The sequence below is a fragment of the Astatotilapia calliptera genome, chromosome 6 (genome assembly GCF_964374335.1).
Source record: "Astatotilapia calliptera chromosome 6, fAstCal68.1, whole genome shotgun sequence".
NCBI lineage: Eukaryota > Metazoa > Chordata > Actinopteri > Cichliformes > Cichlidae > Astatotilapia > Astatotilapia calliptera.
In genome coordinates this window covers 3,211,177-3,231,530 of record NC_137427.1, presented here as the reverse complement: position 1 = coordinate 3,231,530, position 20,354 = coordinate 3,211,177, and the positions used below count along the sequence as shown (strand labels likewise).

At 41.3% G+C, this 20,354-nt stretch overlaps 1 protein-coding gene, 1 non-coding gene and 1 gene segment (V, D, J or C); 2 read left to right on the top strand and 1 right to left on the bottom strand.

The window, feature by feature from the left end:
- The first annotated feature begins 522 nt into the window (after nt 1-522).
- On the top strand, nt 523-595 carry trnak-uuu (transfer RNA lysine (anticodon UUU)). Its single transcript has one exon. It is a non-coding gene; the product is annotated as a tRNA-Lys (tRNA).
- A 379-nt stretch (nt 596-974) lies between these two features.
- LOC113023187 (Ig kappa chain V-V region T1-like) lies at nt 975-4,405 on the bottom strand. The segment is given in 4 exon segments: nt 975-1,429; nt 2,087-2,239; nt 2,342-2,533; nt 4,195-4,405. Coding segments are annotated over 4 exon segments (531 nt in total).
- Nucleotides 4,406-7,996: 3,591 nt separating this feature from the next.
- On the top strand, nt 7,997-19,800 carry LOC113023567 (ribosomal protein S6 kinase beta-2-like). 2 transcript variants are annotated; one of them, XM_026169682.2, is made up of 16 exons: nt 7,997-8,075; nt 9,408-9,462; nt 10,502-10,539; nt 10,630-10,744; nt 11,050-11,118; nt 11,236-11,383; nt 11,640-11,697; nt 11,776-11,876; nt 12,412-12,502; nt 12,609-12,699; nt 14,416-14,523; nt 15,758-15,820; nt 16,253-16,330; nt 16,565-16,672; nt 16,766-16,878; nt 17,622-17,993. In XM_026169682.2, the coding sequence occupies exons 1-16, from the start codon at nt 8,035-8,037 to the stop codon at nt 17,797-17,799; spliced, it is 1,455 nt and encodes a 484-aa protein (XP_026025467.1). In that variant the 5' UTR covers nt 7,997-8,034; the 3' UTR covers nt 17,800-17,993. The 2 variants fall into 2 exon arrangements, with proteins under 2 accessions (XP_026025467.1, XP_026025468.1); XM_026169683.2 differs by having other exon boundaries at nt 8,012-8,194; nt 17,622-19,800.
- The last annotated feature ends 554 nt before the right edge of the window (nt 19,801-20,354 follow it).

Genomic DNA, 20,354 nt, shown 5'->3' with positions numbered 1-20,354 from the left:
TTACAAAACAAAATTCCTACCTTGGTCCTATGGAGGACCACAAGAGCCACGCGCATCAAAATAAAGAATTCTGTGCTTATATAATGAATTGTAGAAGAAGTTCTTCGTCATTCGTTCATTCTTGTTAATGTAATGTAGCCTGATTCTCTGTTTACAAATCAGGTAGTGTAAAATTACAATCAGAGAAGGTTGTTGTTGTGGTATTTCTGCGTCTGTATAAATGTATTTGCTGCATTTTGTAGCTGCATACAGTTTAGTAAAGGTAGCAGTTTGTAACAGGGAGCTAGCCAGCTACTCCCCGGTATTTTCAAACGCTTCAGAGCTAATAGACTATGTGCACCTTAGCATAAAACAAGAAGTTAGCATTTTCTCGTGCACAGGGTCTATTGTAAAGGCTATAAACACTGTAAACGACTCTGTGCCATTAACGTAGATCCGGACCAGTTTAAAACAAACAAACAAACAATATAATTATATGGCACGTGTCTCGTCATATACAGCATTTATGTGAATTCGTCCAGAGCCCGGATAGCTCAGTCGGTAGAGCATCAGACTTTTAATCTGAGGGTCCAGGGTTCAAGTCCCTGTTCGGGCGTAAGAGTTTTTGCTTCTTCACCGTTTTTCGGTCTGTGGCGTGTGTTTATAATAATAATGTATTCTTTATTGATCACCGTGGGGAAATTCCTCTCTGCGTTTAACCCATTCACTCTGTGAAGCAGTATGGCATCCAGCCACTCCCACCCCAGCTTTACACTTGTTAGCTTAACTTAAAAAACTTTAAATTTAAAACTTTGAAATTTTTGTATTTATTTCTTATACACTTCAGTTTATTTCTAAGAAAACCAACGACCTCCAGTATCTGCCTGTTGCCTTATCTTGGTGTCTCCAGATGTATTGAAGTTCATAGCTTTGTAAGATATGTGGGGAACTAAATAACTGAGCAACATGGATAATAACATACACAAAGACTTAACTTTTTGTTTTGCATTTATAAGCAAAATAGCAACAAATCATTTTAACTACTTGAAGGAAAAAATACAGTGCATTTAGCAACCCAACATAAGAATGCCATAAATAAGAAGTGGAAGAAAGACAAAGAATCTACACTTTATACACAAAATAAAAACCCAGACATACACACACAGGTTGTATATATACAAATGCAACATTAATACATTGAATCCATGTAATAGTGGGCATAAACTATCAGCTGTGAAAGTGTAGTTGGTGTCGGAGTTGAAGTATTACTACTATTTGTCATATATTTACGGGTGATGTCAGGATCTGGTCCGGATGGCGGTCTTCTTCTTCTTCTCCTTCGCCCGAGCTTTCCAGTGGGTGACACAAACAGCCAGTACCATAATCATGAGGATGAAACCCGTGATCATGCAGTACCAGTGATTAAAAAGAAACCGAGATAAACCTGAAACTGATGACAAACAGACAAAATAAAGCCGAGGGTGAAACATGTTCTGAGACATGAAGTCCTGCATCACCTCTGACTGGTTTTCTTTTTTTCAGTGTGAACAAGTTTAACTCCACATTTATTCCCGGAGACTTCTTAACATAAAAATGTGATTTACACAACATTAGAAAGAAATGCAGCTGTAAATCAAAGAAGTTCATCAGGTTAATGCTTTATCTCTTACTTGGGTGTAGTCTGACACTCCATGGGTCGTGTCATTAGTAAGAAGGCCGTAACACTGACGTCAGTACAGTAAAAAGTGAAATTTTCAGAAGCCAGTGAGTGGGATGAATTGGACCCTTTCCCAGACCAGTTCTGTCTACCAGGCCATGTCTGACACCCCCGTTTTAGACCACACTTCACTCGACATCTTTCTAAAAAACCTGTTCATGAATCCGTCTCGTTCAGGCTGGAGTCCGAGCAAACGTTTAGAAGTTGCATAATTTCTCGATGTCCAGCCCGGTTTGTAAAATAGCTCCTGAATTAAATTTGTGTTTACATCAAGTACATAACCTCACCTTCTGTCCTGCTTGGACTTTGCAGGGGAAGTTTGTGTGGAAGAACTGACTCTGAGCTAAAGAAAAATTTCACAGTGAAATATCACCTAAAGGTTACTCTTACCCTGAAGCTTGGTTCCTTCCCCAATTTTTAAGTCTGAGTTTACGTAGGAAATACAGTAGTACAGCCCCAGGTCTCTGTCCTCGATACTGGAGATCATCAGTGCCAGAGAGCGGTTCACCAAAGTCACTGTATAACGACTGTTGAGCTGAAACCCTAAAAAAAGAGTAACTTACTGGTCACCTGCTTCACAAAGTGAAATCACAGCCTTACACTCTCTGCATGTTTCCAACATTTTTAAGTGAGATGATCGGTCACCTTGGATGGGTCGTCCCTCTTTGAGGCTGGCAGAGAAGATCATGGTGGGAGGTTTATCTGGGTGATGCTTAAGCCACGTTGTGTCATAAAGATAGGAGAGGTTACAGCCCACGCTGGCTGTTGAACCCAGCTGGACGTGTTGGACCTCAGCAGCAGGAACAAGCAGCATCCAGAACCCAGATGTGATCAGTTCTGAAGGGGATCAGCGGGACACCAACTTTTAACGAGCCACACAGAGAGATCTCTCTCTGCAGTGTCCTTAAAATTCAGTTTTACTCAAGCAGTGGGAAAATGTTGAAAAACTGCAGCTCGTCTAAAGTCCACCTGAACCTTTCTCAGACTCTGAGTGAGTCCCCAGTGTCTCCTATATATATATAAATCACAGCACAAATAACAGGTTTACAACCTGGTGGAAAAATCTGCACCTGCAGCCAGCACACAGCTAGTTTATGCTGTTAGTGCCTGGGTCACTTTGAATTATCTGACAAATAACACGGCAGCTAATTGGCTTGTATGTGCATCCATACAGTTTATGAATGCAATCACATCTGTCTCCAAACAAACAAACATGATGGTGACAAAAATGCTAACTTGGCTTAAAAACGAATTCCAAACCAGCGGGTGACATCACTGCGGCTGTTTATCTGTCATACACAATCTATGACTATACACTCAAGGCTGCTGGCACAGAAACCATCTAACAGAAAAATATTTCCATTTGAAATGATTATCTTACTCAGTGGATGGAAACCACAGATTCACAGAACTGGACCACACTGCGGCTCATTTTCCTTTATTTTCTGAAGAAGTGTTTCAAAAATATTTCTCTGTATCCACAGTTATGTAAAAGTGTTGCTCATTTCACATTTATTTACAGTCTGTTCATCCAAAAAAGAACTCATTGGCTCTGATGGGAAGCACTCAGCAGATTCGTTTTCAGAAAGAGTTTTTTTTTCCATTCGAAATGGTTAAAAAGAATATTTTTGCTGTTTAATCAATACATAACACCTTAATGCTTTTTAAGCATTCAGTCTTCAAAGTGTATTCAGGTGCATTGAGTTTTATGCAGTTAGTGTGTAATCAGAGTCTACTCGGAGCAAATTCATTTGACTGGACAGAGACTGGAAAGGTTTTCTTGGCAGTAGTTGTAGCCTCCAGGTTTCCTGGATTTCCACTTCTGGATTTGCATCTTTTATCCTATACTCCCAGCAGACCCACAGCCAGTTTGGAGGAGAAGCACCTATGAACTACCATCTTCACAGAAGAGCATCAGAATTCAATTAAAAGCGAGGAAAGGGGTTTTAAGATCATTAAGATGATTAATGTTGTAGATTTAAAATGTTATGCAGATGACGCTCAATTCTCTCTTTGAGACGTATATCCTATGAATCAGCTGGAGGAGGTCATGTTATTTTTGTGACTTGAGTGGAACATATCTGTGAGTTCTTGTATCCTGAGTCGGAGCTTGCTGATGTGTAATCGTGGGTGCTGTTTTCTGTTACGAGCAGCAGTGCAGTCTGACTCCTGAGTACTTCCTGATGACCCCAAGTTCTTTGATTCAATGAAAATATTTGAACTTTTCTCCTCATGAGCATTTCTGTAGTTTACTTTTTTTGCTTTTTAACATTTAAAATATTCAAAAAACAACAATGAAACGTCCTGCTCCCATCACCACAGTTAGTACAACCACATCGAGTGTATGTCATGCCATCATGACTCCCTCTCTCATATCTGTTTGTTCATCTGACACAACTTTAACCTGCTGGAAGGTGAAATTTCCATCAGTATCATTGAAATTTGCCTCCTTCCTAAAGCAGACTTTTGATACCCCACAAAGCATTTTTCTTACTCACCAGTAAGAATCGATGTAATCCAGTGAGACCTCATCTTGTATCTATTTTCGTGTCCCTGAAGGTGATGATGTTAGGGTCTAACAGACCACTTCCTTTTCAGCTGCCAAGCCGCTGTTTCCACTGAAAGCCTGCTTCTGTATTCTCTTACTTTTAACTGCTTTCACTTCTGCTGTGAGGTGAATTTTCCACAGTAGTTTGATGCGAGTCTTACAATCATCCCATTGTAAGACTTGCATGGAGATCCGGGGACAGCCGGAAACATGACCTTGACATTAATGGCTAACTTGGCATTTAAGTTCTGCTTAACCTGTTAATGGTTATAAACTATTAAAAAAAATATTAGTATTTTGTTGCTCTGTAACGTATTTGGAACTAAATTATTGTAATAAAATGTTACTACACAAGTAAAAACTGCAATATTCTACTTTGATTCTGCATGTTTACATCCTAAGATATACACATATTCTCATGTAATCATCAGTTTTTTGTGTACATTTCATAGTCTGTGAATATCTCATGTTCATTCCTATTGCTTTTGCCTTTATAGTCATACATGTATTTGTTATTTTTGTGTACTTATGTAGGCATGAGTACATGTATCTGTATGTATATATTTACTTAGACTTTATACTTTTTATACGTCACTACATTTATCTGTTAATTAAATGTTGTGCACCACGTGAGGGAGTATAACTGTATGTTTTGTTGTGCATAATGACAATAAAGAATCGTGAATCTTGAACTAAAGACTGGAGTTTGAGCATGAGAAGCAGGCTGACATAAAGGGAAGTTAAAACCACAGAAATGGCAGAAATTCTAAGAACATGAACCCCGAGTACACAACAGCAAAACAACTGTCACCTCTGTGAGAGGACCTGAGGTGGAAAATATCATAAAGCAAACATTAACCAAAGGATCAGCGATCAGCTTGTTTTTAAAAACATTACAGGGGAGCATGTGGTCGAGCAGCGCGGTGGCGGGGGTGTCTCTTTCACAGGTCTGATATGACAGTCAGACCTTTGTTAGGTTGGATTTGGATTTTCCCGATCGTATGGGGAAGTGGGTCATATGGGGATTTTTCTTTTAGTTGGTGCAGGTTTATTTTGCCTGTTATGGGTCACACATGATAGTACAGGAAATAACAGATGGTCTCAAGTTAACAGAAGACATTTAGATGTGACTTTGGCCTCACACTGATGACCCAGTTTGATTAACTTTAAAATGTAAAGATGTAGCTGAACTGATTATTTTTGCATTAAATAAGAAACATAGGAGGGCCCTTTGAGTCAGATTTTAACTGTTTGTCGGATCAATCTGTCACCAAAACGTCCTTCTATAACCAGACAACTGTTGCTAAACTCTGAGCAAGAAAGGAATATGTGCTTCTGGATCTAGCAGGACTCGACCGTGAACCCATCAGGTCCTCTGAGTCAGGACGAAAACCTTTGGAGAGAAAATGTTTACCATGTATCTCTGCAGATGTGAGAGCAGCTGGAAGTGATTCAGTCTTCAAACATAAAACTGCGTCATCCCAACTTTTGACTGAGTTTTGACTTGAAAAACATTATTTACCTTATTTCTTATTTACTTTCTCCAATGAAACAAATATTTCGGTTTCACTGTTTGTTTGTTTTTTACATTTTTTGTGTCTCTCATTGCAACTTACTGATCATATAAGTTTTATGATGGATCTTACTTTTAAAAAATGTATTTTAATTCTAGATTTTTCGTTTTTTTCTTCTTAAATCTATTTTCTTGTGATCTAAGTTCAGTAGCCCACAATCAGACCCTGCAGAGGAAGTGAACAACCACAGTCTTTCCAGGTAACCTAAAAATGCTACCACGGTCTGCGATTGCAATTATTTTAGGTGCTCATCCTGTGGTGTGTCTCACTGATCTGCACCACCTGTTTTAAAGGTGCTGTATGAATAAAGAGTGATTGACTGAAGATTTACAGTAAACATAACAGAAACGGGGAAACAAGACAAACAGGGAGGAACAGGCAGGGAAATGCCATGAGACTAAAATATGAGAGGATTCAAAAAATGGGAACCAGAACCTTAACCTTACAAAAATGAAAACTTGGCGTCAGTAGTGCTTTGATATTGAAGCCTCACACGAATAGATTCACAATGAAAACAAAACAGGAACCCCAAATCTAAAATAACAAAAGCCCACGATGATTACTCGCCACCTCCCTGCACCCATATGTCATTTGCTTGCTAATTAATTTAATTTGACTAAAAAAATTAAAAGTAAGTTCAAAATGTCAGTGTTCAGATGATCCTGGTCCGTTACTTCTTCCAAAACAAACACAGCTTGATTAATACTAGGAAACACGTTAACGGATTTTGCCCACACTACACCCAAGCTGGAAAATTGCATTTCACCACAAGGTCACAAGTTTGACACTGCTACTGAAATGACTGATAAATGACCAACAACTGGGTAAAACTGGATGAAGGTGATTCTCAGGTAACTTCTTTCCCCATTTTTGACAGTTGTTTGTGATCCTCTCAGGAAACCTGTGGCTCAGAAACAAATGGGTCACTTTGTGGAAACCCAAATGATGACAGACAAAACTGCAGCTGAACAATAAATACATGAGGACGAAGAGAAGAAACAGACATTTCAAACTCACATGCTAAATGTACTATACTGTACTAATTCTGGAATAATCACCAACAAATTACAATAAAATCAAAAACTTTAATTTAAAAAAGTAAACAAAACAGTCCAGTTGCTGATATTTCAAACCCCTTATCTTTGCTATAGTAGTATTCTAATTACTATGAAAAGTACAAAACATTCACAGCACAAAACACTGTTACCACTAAAAAGGCACAGATGCATTCTTTTGAATTGACTAACTGAAGACAGGCACGTGTACGCTCCACAGCCACTTTATTAGGTACAACTTGCTAGTACCAACTTAGCCCTCTTTTTCCTCCAGAGCAGAATTAATTTGTCATGGCACTGATTCAACAAGGTGCTGGAACCATTCCTAAGAAATTTTGGCCCACACTGACATGACAGCATCACACAGTCATTGCATATTTGTCAGCTGTTCCTCCATGTTATGAATCTCCCGTTGGAAGCAGCCATGAGAGGATGGGTACAATGCGATCATAAAGACCATGGTCAGCAACAGTAATTGGGTAGACTGTGGAGTTTAAACACCAGTCAGTTGGTACTAAGGGGCCCAACATGTGCCAAGCAGTATCCCCCACACCATCACGCCACCAGCAGCCTGACCTGCTGATACAAGGCAGGATGGAGTGATGCTTTCATGTTGTTTACAAATCTGATCCCGATATCTGAATGTGGCAGTAGAAATCCAGAGTCATTAGACCCGGTAACCTTTCCCCCCCTTGTCTTCTATTTTATAGTTTTGGGAAATTGCAGTTTCCTGATCTTAGCTGACTAAAGTGTCACCTCAGGTGGACACTTGCTTTTGTAGCTCATCTGCATGAAGGCTTGATCTGCTATGCTTTGAGAGGTGTTCTTGATTGCAATGAGTGGTTATTTGAGTAACTCTCGCCTTCCCATTAATTCAAAACAATCATCAAGGTAGTTTCTCCACGAGAAGTACCACTCACGGGATATTTTTTCCTGTCAGAGCATTATCTGTAAACCCTAGAGATGTTTGTGTGGGAATATCCCAGCAGATCAGCAGTTTCTGAGCTACTCAGACAGGCTAAACATGAAAAACAATTATTGTTTTTCGCATTTTGATTTCCTGCTGCTACGAAACTCCAGTCCTGTAGATGGCAGTAAAGGCGGGTTAGTAACACACCGGTCATACACTCAATAAGCAGTAGAAGAAGAGTAGCGCGGCGTATGAGAGGAACCCAAACAGCTCTCTGTGGTTGTTTGTCCAGGTCAGTAAAATCTGACAAAGCAATGACAGCCACCGCTGGTTGTGCATAAAGCTGCTTGAAGAGAGAAAATCACCGTACAGAGAAAACCGAGCGTCCGCCGGATGACGGAGCGTCCCCAGGTGAGGCTAGTTAGCTTTAGCCTGTTCTCGGTGTTTTTATTTAGCCTGTCAAACCTGCTCGCAGCCTGACGTGTCACCGCACTGACAATTAAATGAAGTTAGTGACACTTTAAAGACTCTAAAAGACCATCTGTGGGACTAAAATCATCTCAGGGAAAGCTCAGCGCTTCTGTCACGGTAACACGTTTATTTGTTTCGGCTAACGTGGGAAGTGAATGAGCTCCGTCCCTGTTTTTTTTTTTTTTTTTCACGCCGAGGCTTCGTAGATCGAGTAAAATAAGACAGAATTCACGTGTCACATTTAACGGGTTTAAACTGAAGATCAGCCGCGTCGTAAGCATTCACTTAGCCGGGCCGTGTTTTGCTCGGTGGAGCCTCAGCTAATGTTTGTTTGGTTCAGTATCTTTTGCGGTTATTCACACACGGCTTGGTGTTACAGCCAATCAGCTGCAGCAGAGTGAGACGAGGCTGGAGATAACTTCTGTTCTCTCCTTAATTATCAGCTGGTAAAACATGCTGGGTTTTGTGGTTCCGGTGTATTGTGGTCCAGTTGGTTAAATTTGGAGTGCGCTCACAGTCTGAAGATGTGTTTGAACTGACTCAGCTGATGCTGTGTTTGAGTTACACGCTGAACAAGCACATTTTCAGAAACCTTTGAAATGAAGCTGCATTTTGGCTGTTAAACTTTCCTATTTGGGCACCTGGTATAGCAGAACATTCATTAATAAACGTGTGGATATCCAACCTGGGATTGGCAGTGTAATAGCAGCAACAAAAGCACTGCTGAGTGAATTACAATGTTTTATTGATATTTAAAATCATTTAAAGTTTCCATCGGGTTATTTTGTTTTGCATAGTGTCATTTTTAGATTTTAGATCTGATTAATTTAGTCTAATCTGCCCTTCATGTTCGTCTGGTTATGCACCTCTGTACGGCTCCCAGTGCTGCTGTTAGGAAGTCACATCCTCATTAATGAATGAATAAATACATTTATTTATGTTCTGCAGAGTCACAGAACATTGCATTTTGTTTTCTTCCCAAATATAAAAGTATGTAAACCTGATTTCTGTACAAACCAGTATCCTACATAAATTTCCAGTTATGAATTTGCAGCAAAGTGTAGTTTTCACATTCTGCAAAAATGTTCCCGTGTTTGTAAGTAAAGTGAATTGAAACACAGCAGACTGTCTGACTGCACCGTCTTTGTTTCAGGATGGCAGGAGTGTTCGACATCGACTTGGAGACTGAGGACATCAGTGACACAGAGGTCTGCATTAAATGCTCATTATAGCCAAGCCAAATGAGAACAATGTGAAAAATGATCATGTTTTTATACGATAGTTTATTTATGTTGTGTAAATGTATTGTTAAGTTTTGATAAATGCTGTTTTTCTTTACTTTGTCTTCTGTAAATACTATAAACATACAAATTGTGAAATAATGACAAAATATGAAGTGCCACATGTAGGGTAAACAGGAAGTGACAGAAAATGATATACTTTTTGCATAAAATGTTGAAAGAAGATCACAGATTTGTAAAGCAGGTTTACCTTTTTTAATATATTCTGAAATTTAAATGACGAGATTAAAAGAAAGTACTATAACTAGGGGCTTTTATTTTGAAACTCCTGACACAATCATCCCAATAACTTTGTGTGAGTCACTGAAGGCTTTGTTTGGAAAGTAATGCATTCTTTTGAATTGACTAACTAGAGTTTTATTCTGAAAAACTAACCCTTTTATAGTAAACTGGGAGCATGGCTATTTCCTGTCCTTCTGCTTTGGGCTTTGTATGCTCTTATAGAAAGGGGACAACTCGATGGGTTGGCCATCTCATAGAATCTAACTCACCAGGTACCCAAAACTTCTGTTTGCACAGGGGAGCCAATCAGAAGACAGCCACTTTAAAAGGAGTGTTGCTAAAAAAGCTTTAAAGTTTTATTATTCCTTATTATTTTGCTGCTGTGTCACAGCTCTGAAGAATGTTGTGTGTTGTTGTTGGACCTTTTCACCATCTTGTGGTGCTACATGGCATTACATACCCGGCCCTATTTTAACTTCAGCTGATATCTCTCCAATACAATACACAGGCTTGTTTGACACAGCTGCTATTTTTCAGTTTTAGTTCGTCTTAGAAGGTGTGAAGTTTGGTCCAGAAGGCAGCAGGAGTCATCCATTTCAAAAGTCTATAATCTGAAATTCTTGACTATCAGCTCCTTTTACGCAGCCCTCATTTCGATTAAAAGTACCTTTGAAATATTGCAGCTCCATTTAACCCTGTTTGTCTTCTTTCTCCCTGTCTGTAGGATGATGTGTGTGACTTCACTGTCCCAGAACCAGAAAAGTAAGGCAGGTTTAACAGTGCATATAAAACATAAATAAATAATAACTGCTGATGCCAGTACCCATACTGGTTATTTTCTCCTCTGCCTAGTGCCCAGACGGAGGAGGTGGAGCTGACCAGTGAAAGTGTCAACAGGGACCGTGAGAGAGTCGGACCGGACTGCTTTGAGCTTCTTACTGTGCTGGGAAAAGGAGCTTATGGCAAAGTGTGTGTGTGTGTGTCTGTGTGCGCACATGTGACACTTCTTTAAGTAGCATGTTTCTTCAGCACAGACTTTTGGTTTTATGTATTCCTTCTTGATAACAGTAGATCAGAGTTTTACTGGTCCCTGTTACCTTTTATTACCTCTCTATACATTACTAGGTAGTCTAATCTGTGATCATACTCTTGGGGGAATTCCATCAACCAAATCTTCAAAATCTGCCTTGATTTTTCAGATTTGAATTTTAAAACGTCCCACCTGATGCAACCACAGTCGTACAGCATCCTGCTGCTTTTCTTTCTCTGCAGGTTTTCCAAGTGAGGAAGGTTCAAGGGGCTCAGACAGGGAGAATTTTTGCCATGAAGGTCCTGAAAAAGGTACGTGGACGGATCCTGGATGCTATTTGACCTTCCTCGCATTGCACACTTTTCATTTTTTAGTTTGTCTCTGTCGTCATTATATCAAGCCCCCCTTCCACTCTTTGTCTCCTGCAGGCAAAGATAGTGTGCAACGCTAAAGACACGGCCCATACGCGAGCAGAGCGAGAGATCCTGGAGACGGTGAGGCACCCGTTCATCGTAGATCTGCTGTACGCCTTCCAGACTGGAGGAAAACTCTACCTCATCCTGGAGTGTCTGAGCGGTAAGCTGGAGGCAACATCCAGCTGTGGGGCAACACATCTTTACCCTGACTTACCCGTCAGGTCCTTTTGTCAAAGGCATTTTACGGATTGGAGACACGATATGCATGTAGAAATATTCTTAACCTGCACCCAAAATACATGTCAAACAAAATCTATGTGACTGAAAATCCAGCCTCTGATATTTGTTATCATACCACGCTGTTCTGACATTATGTGAACTCTGTCTCATCCATGTGTTCTGCTGTTTATCCTCAGGAGGAGAGTTGTTCATGCAGCTGGAGAAGGAAGGCATCTTCATGGAGGACACTGCCTGGTATGTGCGTTTTGTTAATGATGCTGAAAACGGTTCACTGTTTAAGTAATGTTTAATGAAAATGTTGTGTATGCTTAGCTTCTATCTCGGAGAGATCACTCTGGCCCTCGGTCACCTCCACTCTAACGGGATTATTTATCGGGACCTGAAACCTGAAAACATCATGCTCAATCACCAAGGTGAGAGCACAAGTTTGCCTGAGAATGCACAAAATGCAGAAAAATGTAGAAATGTGGGGCACAGATTTCTTGGAGCCGCTGTTAGTACAATAACTGCACAGCAGTCATATTATTATGCAGATAAATGCTTTAAAAATGCTCTAACAGCACAACTGTGATGCAGAGTTCAGGGACTCTAGCAAGCTCAGATGCACCTGTCAGTCTAAGAGTTATGTTTGACTGACAGGAGGAATTATTCAAGCTTTAACACTTCATAACAAAACTGCTGAAATTGTATTAAGTTGGAAACTCTCCATAGAGGGTCTCATTTCTTATAGCTGCCTGTAAATGTGTTTATTTCTCCTGCACAGTCTCATATTTTAACTAACTTGGTTTTAAAGCGTGCCTCAAGTGGACACTAGCGGTACTGCAGGCATCATTTTGAATGAAGGTGGAGAAAAGAGGCAAATGTCTTGAATTCTAAACAGGATGTAATTGTACCTCAGGGAGTCGTTTATGCCTCATCTGAGTGCTTCAGTTTGGTTTTCTATTTAAGGACACATCAAGCTGACTGACTTTGGGCTCTGCAAAGAATCGATTCACGATGGATCCGTCACACACACCTTCTGCGGCACCATCGAGTACATGTGGGTAACACACACACCTAAACGTTACAGACTCCGAGGCTTCGGCTTTATAACCCATCACAAAAACGTTCACTCCCTCACTTTGTGTTTGCCTGTTTTCTTGCAGGGCTCCAGAGATCCTGACCAGGTCGGGTCACAACAGAGCGGTGGACTGGTGGAGCCTCGGGGCGCTCATGTACGATATGATGACTGGATCGGTAAGCTGGAGCCTGGAGTGTTTTTTAGGCTGATTGGCTGCTGTAGGGCTAAGCTGGCTTTTCTCTGTACCTCCTCCGAAAGCTTGCCTCAAAAAGAGGAAGCTTGCTTCTCTTTTTATGAAGAAGTGGTTGCTGCAGCCTAACAGAATAAAAGACTGCCCCCTGTGGCTAGTATCTGCAATCATTTTTCTTTTTTTAGTTTAGGGCGATAGATGGTGGTTTGGAAAAAGAGCGGCAGGTCAAAGAAGAGCTTTTACTGATCATCCAGAGAGCCTCGAGGTTTTCATGCTCCTTCCTGCAGTTTCAGTTTGTTTCTGTGGAGCCTTCAGGCCGTTTCTTAAAGTTTTGCTTTACAAAGATGAAGGCTGAAATCTATTTCACAACATCGGATTTTCTAGTCAAGGTATTTTATTTAAGAGTGAAAGTAGTAAATCAAGTGTGTGCTCCAAACACCCTAAGGGAGAATATTTATTTCCTCAGCTCCACAATACTTCAGCTAAAATGGTTATTAAAAACAAAGTGGTGGTTGGACAGAGAATTTCTACAAGCGATGGATTCACGCCTCTGTCCACAAAACTTGGATTGCTGGAGCTACGTCTCAACTGCCTGTCAGCAGCAGCAGTATAAATATGATCAGAAGGTTCAAAGAACAGGCTTCCCAGATTCACAGTCATCTCCTCATATGTTTCAGTCAGCTTTCAGTGCAGCTGCAGGTTTTCAATCAATCATCAGAAGTCCTGCGATGACCTCTGCAGAGAGCAAAAATAAACTTGTTTCAGGTTCACCTGAATTTTGTGATAACTCCTGGCTCTCTGGATACGACCGAGCTGTTTTCAGTTGAACTGTCCACAGTTTCCGGGAGCGAGGAGGAGCGAGACCAGGAGTCTACTCGTGCTTTTGTTCCTCGCATTCATGAGGTTGTGCACCATCAGTTGAGCCTGTGAGCACGTCCTGATGCATCAGCATTCAGAGGAAATGGCCTCAACCTTGCCATCTTGTGCCAGCACATGCAAATAACAACTCGTCACTTGAGCTCTTCCTCTGATTTGGCTCACCGTGACATCATCCACTTCCCAGAAAATGAAAATCAAGTTAAAGGATCTCTGTTTTAGCACAGCATGCACAATGTGGAGGCACAAGTGCAAGAACAGCACTTCCAGTAGAAGCTCTGAAAATAGCAGCCGAGCTGAAAACGGTCCAGAAGTGCGCGAGACGATGAGCCTGTACCTGATTTAAATTTGTCCTCAGCTTCTTGGAAGTCCGGTTATTAAGCAGTGACATCTTGATGGTGAGCATTTGGACTGTGACGAGACAGTCAGACATTTTTGTTCATCAAATGTTCAGAAGTAACAAAAAATGCAGGATCTCAGACTCCTTGTGTTTGCTGTTCAGATCAGTTGTGCTCCCCTAGTTTTCCTACAGAGGGCCGTACTGGTCCAGGAAAAAAATCCACCAGTATGTCAGAACAGCAACATGTAAACTTGAATTCCACATCAAACGAGGAAAAAGTCACAGGAGGCCAAACTGGTGGTGCAGGCTGACAGTTGCAGTGTTATTTCCCACCAGTGGGCTCCCCTGTTCTTCCTCAGTTTAGCCACCCTGCTGCATTTAGGGTCAGGCTGGGATGGAGTGACGTCTGTGCCCACAGAATCGATTAACAAGCAGTTTTAATGTCTTGTTAGTAACCGCTGACTGACTCCCGTACTCTGTTTTCAGCCTCCGTTCACGGCGGAAAACAGGAAGAAGACCATCGATAAGATCTTGAAGTGTAAACTCAACCTGCCGCCGTACCTGACAATCGATGCCAGAGACCTCGTCAAAAAGGTGCGTAGCACAAAGTGACATGAAACACGGTGCAGCTGTGCTTGTCCTTCTGTGCATTTTAAAGCTTAAATGTACTTTTTGAAGTTTTCTCCAGTGAACTAAGAGAAAACACATCAAACATCCAGGGTAGCAAACTCGTTTCTGTCCCTTCACAGTTTTTAAACTGGTATCTCATCAACTCCCAGTTGGTTACACAAATAAATCATGCTAAAGAAAAGCAAGGTTTTGGCTTTAGATTGTGCCACTTGGAGTGGGTTTCAAATGTTTTTCAGCCCAGTTATTTTTGCTTTTTTAAAATAATGCATCGTGGCTCCTGGTCTGGTTTGTACACATATGAGTAATTGCTGTTCGTGGATTCGGTGTCAGATCAATGATTCTTAAGAATTAGTCGGGGCTCGCCTCCTGCCAGCAGCCTCCCTCCTTCACGTCTGCCAAGAGAAGCTGGCTGTCCGTCTTCTCAGCGTGCGGTGGAGACTTTACTGCCCTTCCCAGTCACACATCTCAGTGTAGCGCTCTCCTTTCTGTGCCAAAATAAAATCAATGTAGGAAACAGTCCAGGGAACACTCGGTAAGCAGATGGTTTTAAACATGTCCAGATTTTTCTCTGGAACATTTAACTTTATATATATTTATCGTAAAAGTTTTGAGTCCAGGCCATTAGTCAAGTTCACCTTTAACTTTCACAAAACTTTGTTTTGTACGCAGCACCCGGATGTTTTGCTTGGGTTTTCTTCTGCACAGATACTTTCAGTGGACGTTTCTTCCACCGTTCTCCTTCATCTGGTCATCTGACACCTTAAAGCAACATAAAAACTTTGCAAAGGGACCAAATGAATGACTTTAGTTTCAGTGATTTTAGTCAAAAAACCTGCAAAAGCCAGATTTTTGTGGCTGGAAAAGTTTTGAAAAGTCATGCTAATTATCTGACAAATACTTTCAGTCACAAGTTGCTCAAAATCAGTTAATTTTACATGAAAGTTGTTTGTTCTTCACATAATAACTGCTAGCATTGAATGAAAATGTTTTCTTATAAGTGAACGTTGCTGTAGAGTCTTTGCCTTACATTACAAAGCTCCTTGAGGTAACTGCTGTTGTGATTTGGTGTTATATGAATGTAGAGGTTAGAAAGAGTAAAACCTGAAAACGTGTTTGAGTAATTATTTCAGGCTCTGGGTTTTAGACACACAGTTATCTCCCTGCATGGTGACACGCCCCACTCTTATCTGTTTTTCAGCTGTTGAAGAAAAACCCAGCCCAAAGACTTGGCTCCAGTAAAGCAGACTGTGCTGACATCCAGGTAACTAACTGTGATGCTTCCTGTGTGAGCTACAACACAGGAAACGCTCTGAAATACCTGCAGACTGTTCATCGTTTAGACTAAATCTGTACGGAAATCAATCTGATGTACAGTGTTTTCTCTGAATCAGACTGTGTGTGTGTGAATACATGTAAAGCAAAGATGTGCTGGTACAAGATGTGCAGGGAAAAATAAGTGTAGATTGAAATCAAAGACACTTGACGTGGGTCAAAGATGTAGAGGTCAAAATGATTCCATTTAAATGAGATGTGGTTTTAGATTAAGGGCCACACCTCTGATCACGGCTCATATGATGGGAATATTCCACACTGCTAAACCAAAGCAGACGCTTTAAAACAAAAGGGAGCTGAACTCGTGGCGTTCCCCCGAGAACACAAGAATCTAAGAACAGGTTCTTTTGTTCCTTTACAGAAACACGCCTTCTTTAAACACGTTAACTGGGACGACCTGCTGCATAAGAGACTGGAGCCGCCGTATAAGCCACAGCTGGTAGGGCACTGTTTCTTATTCAAGTTAATCTATTCCTTTTATTTATTCAAAGCCAGAGGAGTTGATTCAGCAGTCTCTACTCCCTTTTTTCTTTAAATTAACTTCTCTTCCCATCTACCTCCTGCTGCGTGTTTCTCTTTGATGTTCCCAGACCGCTCGATGCCTTTGTCTTACCTTCACACCAACTTATACCTTTTATTAATTGCTCATTCTTTTCTCTCTGCGTATGTGCAGCAGTCGGATGAGGACGTGAGCCAGTTTGACACCAGGTTTACCAGACAGACGCCCGTGGACAGTCCGGATGATACTTCGCTCAGCCACAGCGCAGAGCTCGCCTTCGCTGTGAGATTATCCTCCTCATCAGACTTCTTTTCTGTCCGCTACATAATGAAGCCTCAGATAGTCAAAGGCTCTTCGCTCGTCTGCTGTTTTTAGGGTTTCACATACGTGGCTCCATCGGTCCTCGAGAGTCTAAAGGAAGGCTTCTCATTCGAACCCCGAGCGAGAAACGTACGCCGACACAACAGCAGCCCACGCACGCCCATCAGGTAACGCAAAGAAAGACACTTCTGTGAGTCTGTATTCAAGAGAAACGGTCCAAAAACTTTAGTTCATGGTCCTCACAGCTCAATCCCTAGTTGTGACTGAGCTCCAGAATATCTGCCTGGAAGCGTTTCAGTATGCGGTGCTGGGACTTCTTTCTAAAAGGACTTTGACTATAGCCAACATGTTTACTTATTTAATTTTTAAGCTGAAAGTTCTTCAGCCTGAGATGTTGAAAGTGAATTTCTTTAAGTTTTTTCATGTTAACTGAGTCTACAGTCACTACATGTACTCTGCAGGACTTTTATTTAAACTAGTCTGAGATATTTTTAGTTTTCCAAATGTGTCCATCACCACACCGGGAACAAAGACACATTTTTATGAAACATTTGGGTTGCATTATCGGATCCTTTGGTAGGCCAGCACTGGCCCCTGGGAACTTTTTAAACCAGGAAAGTAAGAGTCTTGAGAATAAACGTCTCTGTTGTCCTAGCCAAGATAGGCAGCTGTGAACTGACATGAGAGAAAGTGAAGTACAGTGCCACTGACACTGAAATTACAAGATTACAGGGTAAGAGTCGGACAGTGTGAGAGCTGCAGTCCAGCTCAGAAGAGTGCAAATCCTCCCACTGGGAAGAATTAGAGGAATGACTTCTTGCAAACTTTGGGAGATCATCCAAAATAAGCTTGTTTATCCTTCCTGCTCTCATGTTAATAATAACTTGACCATTATTTTTTTTTCTTTCAGTCCTTTAAAATTTTCCCCCGCTGGGCCGTTCAAGTCCAGCCTCGACGGAGAGCCAGACCCTTTCTCTCCGATGTCTCCACCGACAGCGGCAGCTCCGGTGCCGAAGGAAAACGGAGCCGCCAGTCAGCCAATCAAAACCCCTGCGAGGAACAAGAAGCTGAAAGGACATCGGAGATGAGGAGGAGCTCCTCAAAGAACGAGCCTTGGTCAGATTAACATGTAGTTTAGTCGTGCTGAGGAACACGAGTTGGAGTGTTGTGGTTTTTCTTTAACTACGAGGCTCCCGAGAAGCCAAAATCATCCATGGGAAGCCTTCAGTTTGCGTTTTTGTTTCATTTTTAACTTTCATCTCACCTCACATTTAAAATATATATATATATTCGGTTACAGTGCTGCTGCTACTGTCCAGCACTTTTATTTATTTCTCATTCTTTTCAAAGCTTTAGTTTACAGCCTCGGTATATCTGCAACTGTATTTCTGTCACGCTGTGCCACTAATCTCTGGGAAACAAAAGTCCCACTGGAAAGAGCTCAATAGCCACTAATTCTCCTCAACAAGGTCGGCTAAATGACTGATGGTAACAGAGTTTACCGTCTTGTATGACCGCCGGTGTGATCTCAGCAAAGGGAAGCTGGGATATAAAGTTTTGGGGGGTTTAATTAGGTAATCAGCTTTTAATTAGTTCATCAGAGTTTGGGCGAAGAGGTCGGCTATCACAGGCTGACGTTTTAATTAGCGGGCTGATGAACGATCACATGATCGAAGGTAGAAATTGACCTTCAGCCATCGTCGAGGCAGCAGGTTGGTAACTTCAGGCCAAAGCCGTAGGATTGGGGCGGGTCAGACATGAGATGATGTGTTTGTGAATGTCTCCGAGTCTTTCTGAGCAGCTTCATGTTCACTGCCAAAGGTGTTCACACACATACTGTCCTCGTATCTCACCGCAGTAGGGTGAAGTGCTTTATTTATTTGGTTTGCCGGGAAGGTCGTAACCAATCATCAGAAAATAAGAGCTTAGCAGTCAGTGCAATGTACAGTGGAAGCAGTGTGCTAAACATGGTGCTCTCAGACGACAAAAACCTTGTATAAAAATAATATTTTTGGGTTAACTGAACAAAATATTTTTACATATGAATTGTAATAAAAGGTGTTTTTGCCTGTCGTGCTCAGAAAAACAGTAATTCAGCACCGGAGGGGATCACACAAGTTACATGTTCATCTGATGTTACAGCTGTTTGATTTCCCTCTTTTCTTTGAAATAACGGGACATCAGGAAAATGACAAACCTGCGTGAGCATTAAAGCTACTTATTTTAAAGCTTTGTAAGTGTAAACACGCGCTGAGTCGATGTCCAAAGCTGGTGTTAGAGAGATCAGCTGAAGCTAAACAAAGGATGGGCTGTACCTTCATATAAGCCAGTCTGTACCACGAGTTGGTGAAGTGAGTCACCAGGGAAGTCATTAACATAACAAGCACAGATTAAATGCCGCCCCCGTGTTGGGAAACGTATAAAAAGTACCTTTAAGGAGCTCAGACAGCTCTTTAAAGCAGCCGAGCAGGAACTGCAAGCGCAAATATTTCAAACAAATTAGGAAAATAAATGGAGAGCTTTAAACTGGACCTACTCTGCTCTGTTATATCTATAAACTCTTAAAATGGTGAATTATTGTACCAAACATCATCTAAGTGTGAAAAAGTTTCACACAGTTCTTTCTACGCTTCATGTCACAGACACGGGATATACCTAATATGGTCATATTATAAAAGCCCCGCCCAGCTGGTGTTCAGACCAATTAGAATAAAGTCACCCTTAAAGGGGGAGGATGAACTCAGAGGCTGAACAAAGGCCCACAAAAAGATAAGGATTATTTTGAACTGTGAATCATGCAAAGCTACTCTGGTAGAGTCCAAGAATAAATAACTATGGAGCAGAATAAGTCCACTTTAAACTATCGTCCTACTCCAGTAAGGTATACAGGTGGACGCCTAACAGACTTGATGTATTTGTTTTCTGGATCGTTGATTCACTTTAACACTTCAGCCTGGTTTACCGCAGAGTCGAATGTATTTCACCAGCTGTAAATTTTCCTTTGCACCTTCTAAAAAGCTAAAGTGATCAGCGTTACATCAGCATATGCTTTTGAAAGTTATCATATGAATAAATGTAGATACCATGAAGTTATTGCTGTATTTCCAGCATCTTCACTAACCCAGTTTTCTATGTCAGTGCCATGCATGCTGAGTGGAGGATGAATACTAAAGATTTTCTACCTCCTCGTCTTCTCAAGCACGTCTTAGCTGAGTGACAGTATCTGTTTTGTACAGACTTTTGTGATTATCAGAGGATGACTCTTACTGACTCTAATGTTTCGTTGTTTCTGCTCTAATCTCACCACGAGATTCACATTTGAGGTTTTGAGGTAAAATAACTTCCATCTCAGGATGAACTGCTCAGTGTTTGATAACTTTTTGATTCTGTATTGTGATGTGACCCACTGGTTAGCAAAGTTCTGCCTCACGCTTTGCTGTTGCTATCTGAGAGAGTGGGGAGGGAGAGACTGAGGGCGGCTGTAGGCTCGTACGCTCCGTCGTCCTTCTGGACTCTGTGTGTTCACAAAAGTAGCGTCACGTTCTTTCAATGAATTTAAAACAAGCGCGTGTGGCCGTAAACTCATCGGCAAAGAGTTTGCAAAAGAGCTCGGGTGAGACAGACGTGGACTTTTACACAATCA

Coding starts and splice junctions, on each gene's coding strand:
- LOC113023567 (XM_026169682.2), top strand. CDS start 8,035: ATGAGAGGAACCCAAACAGCTCTCTGTGGTTGTTTGTCCAG. Junction 11,384..11,639: donor CATCCTGGAGTGTCTGAGCG/GTAAGCTGGAGG, acceptor GTTTATCCTCAG/GAGGAGAGTTGTTCATGCAG. Junction 15,821..16,252: donor CAGACTGTGCTGACATCCAG/GTAACTAACTGT, acceptor GTTCCTTTACAG/AAACACGCCTTCTTTAAACA.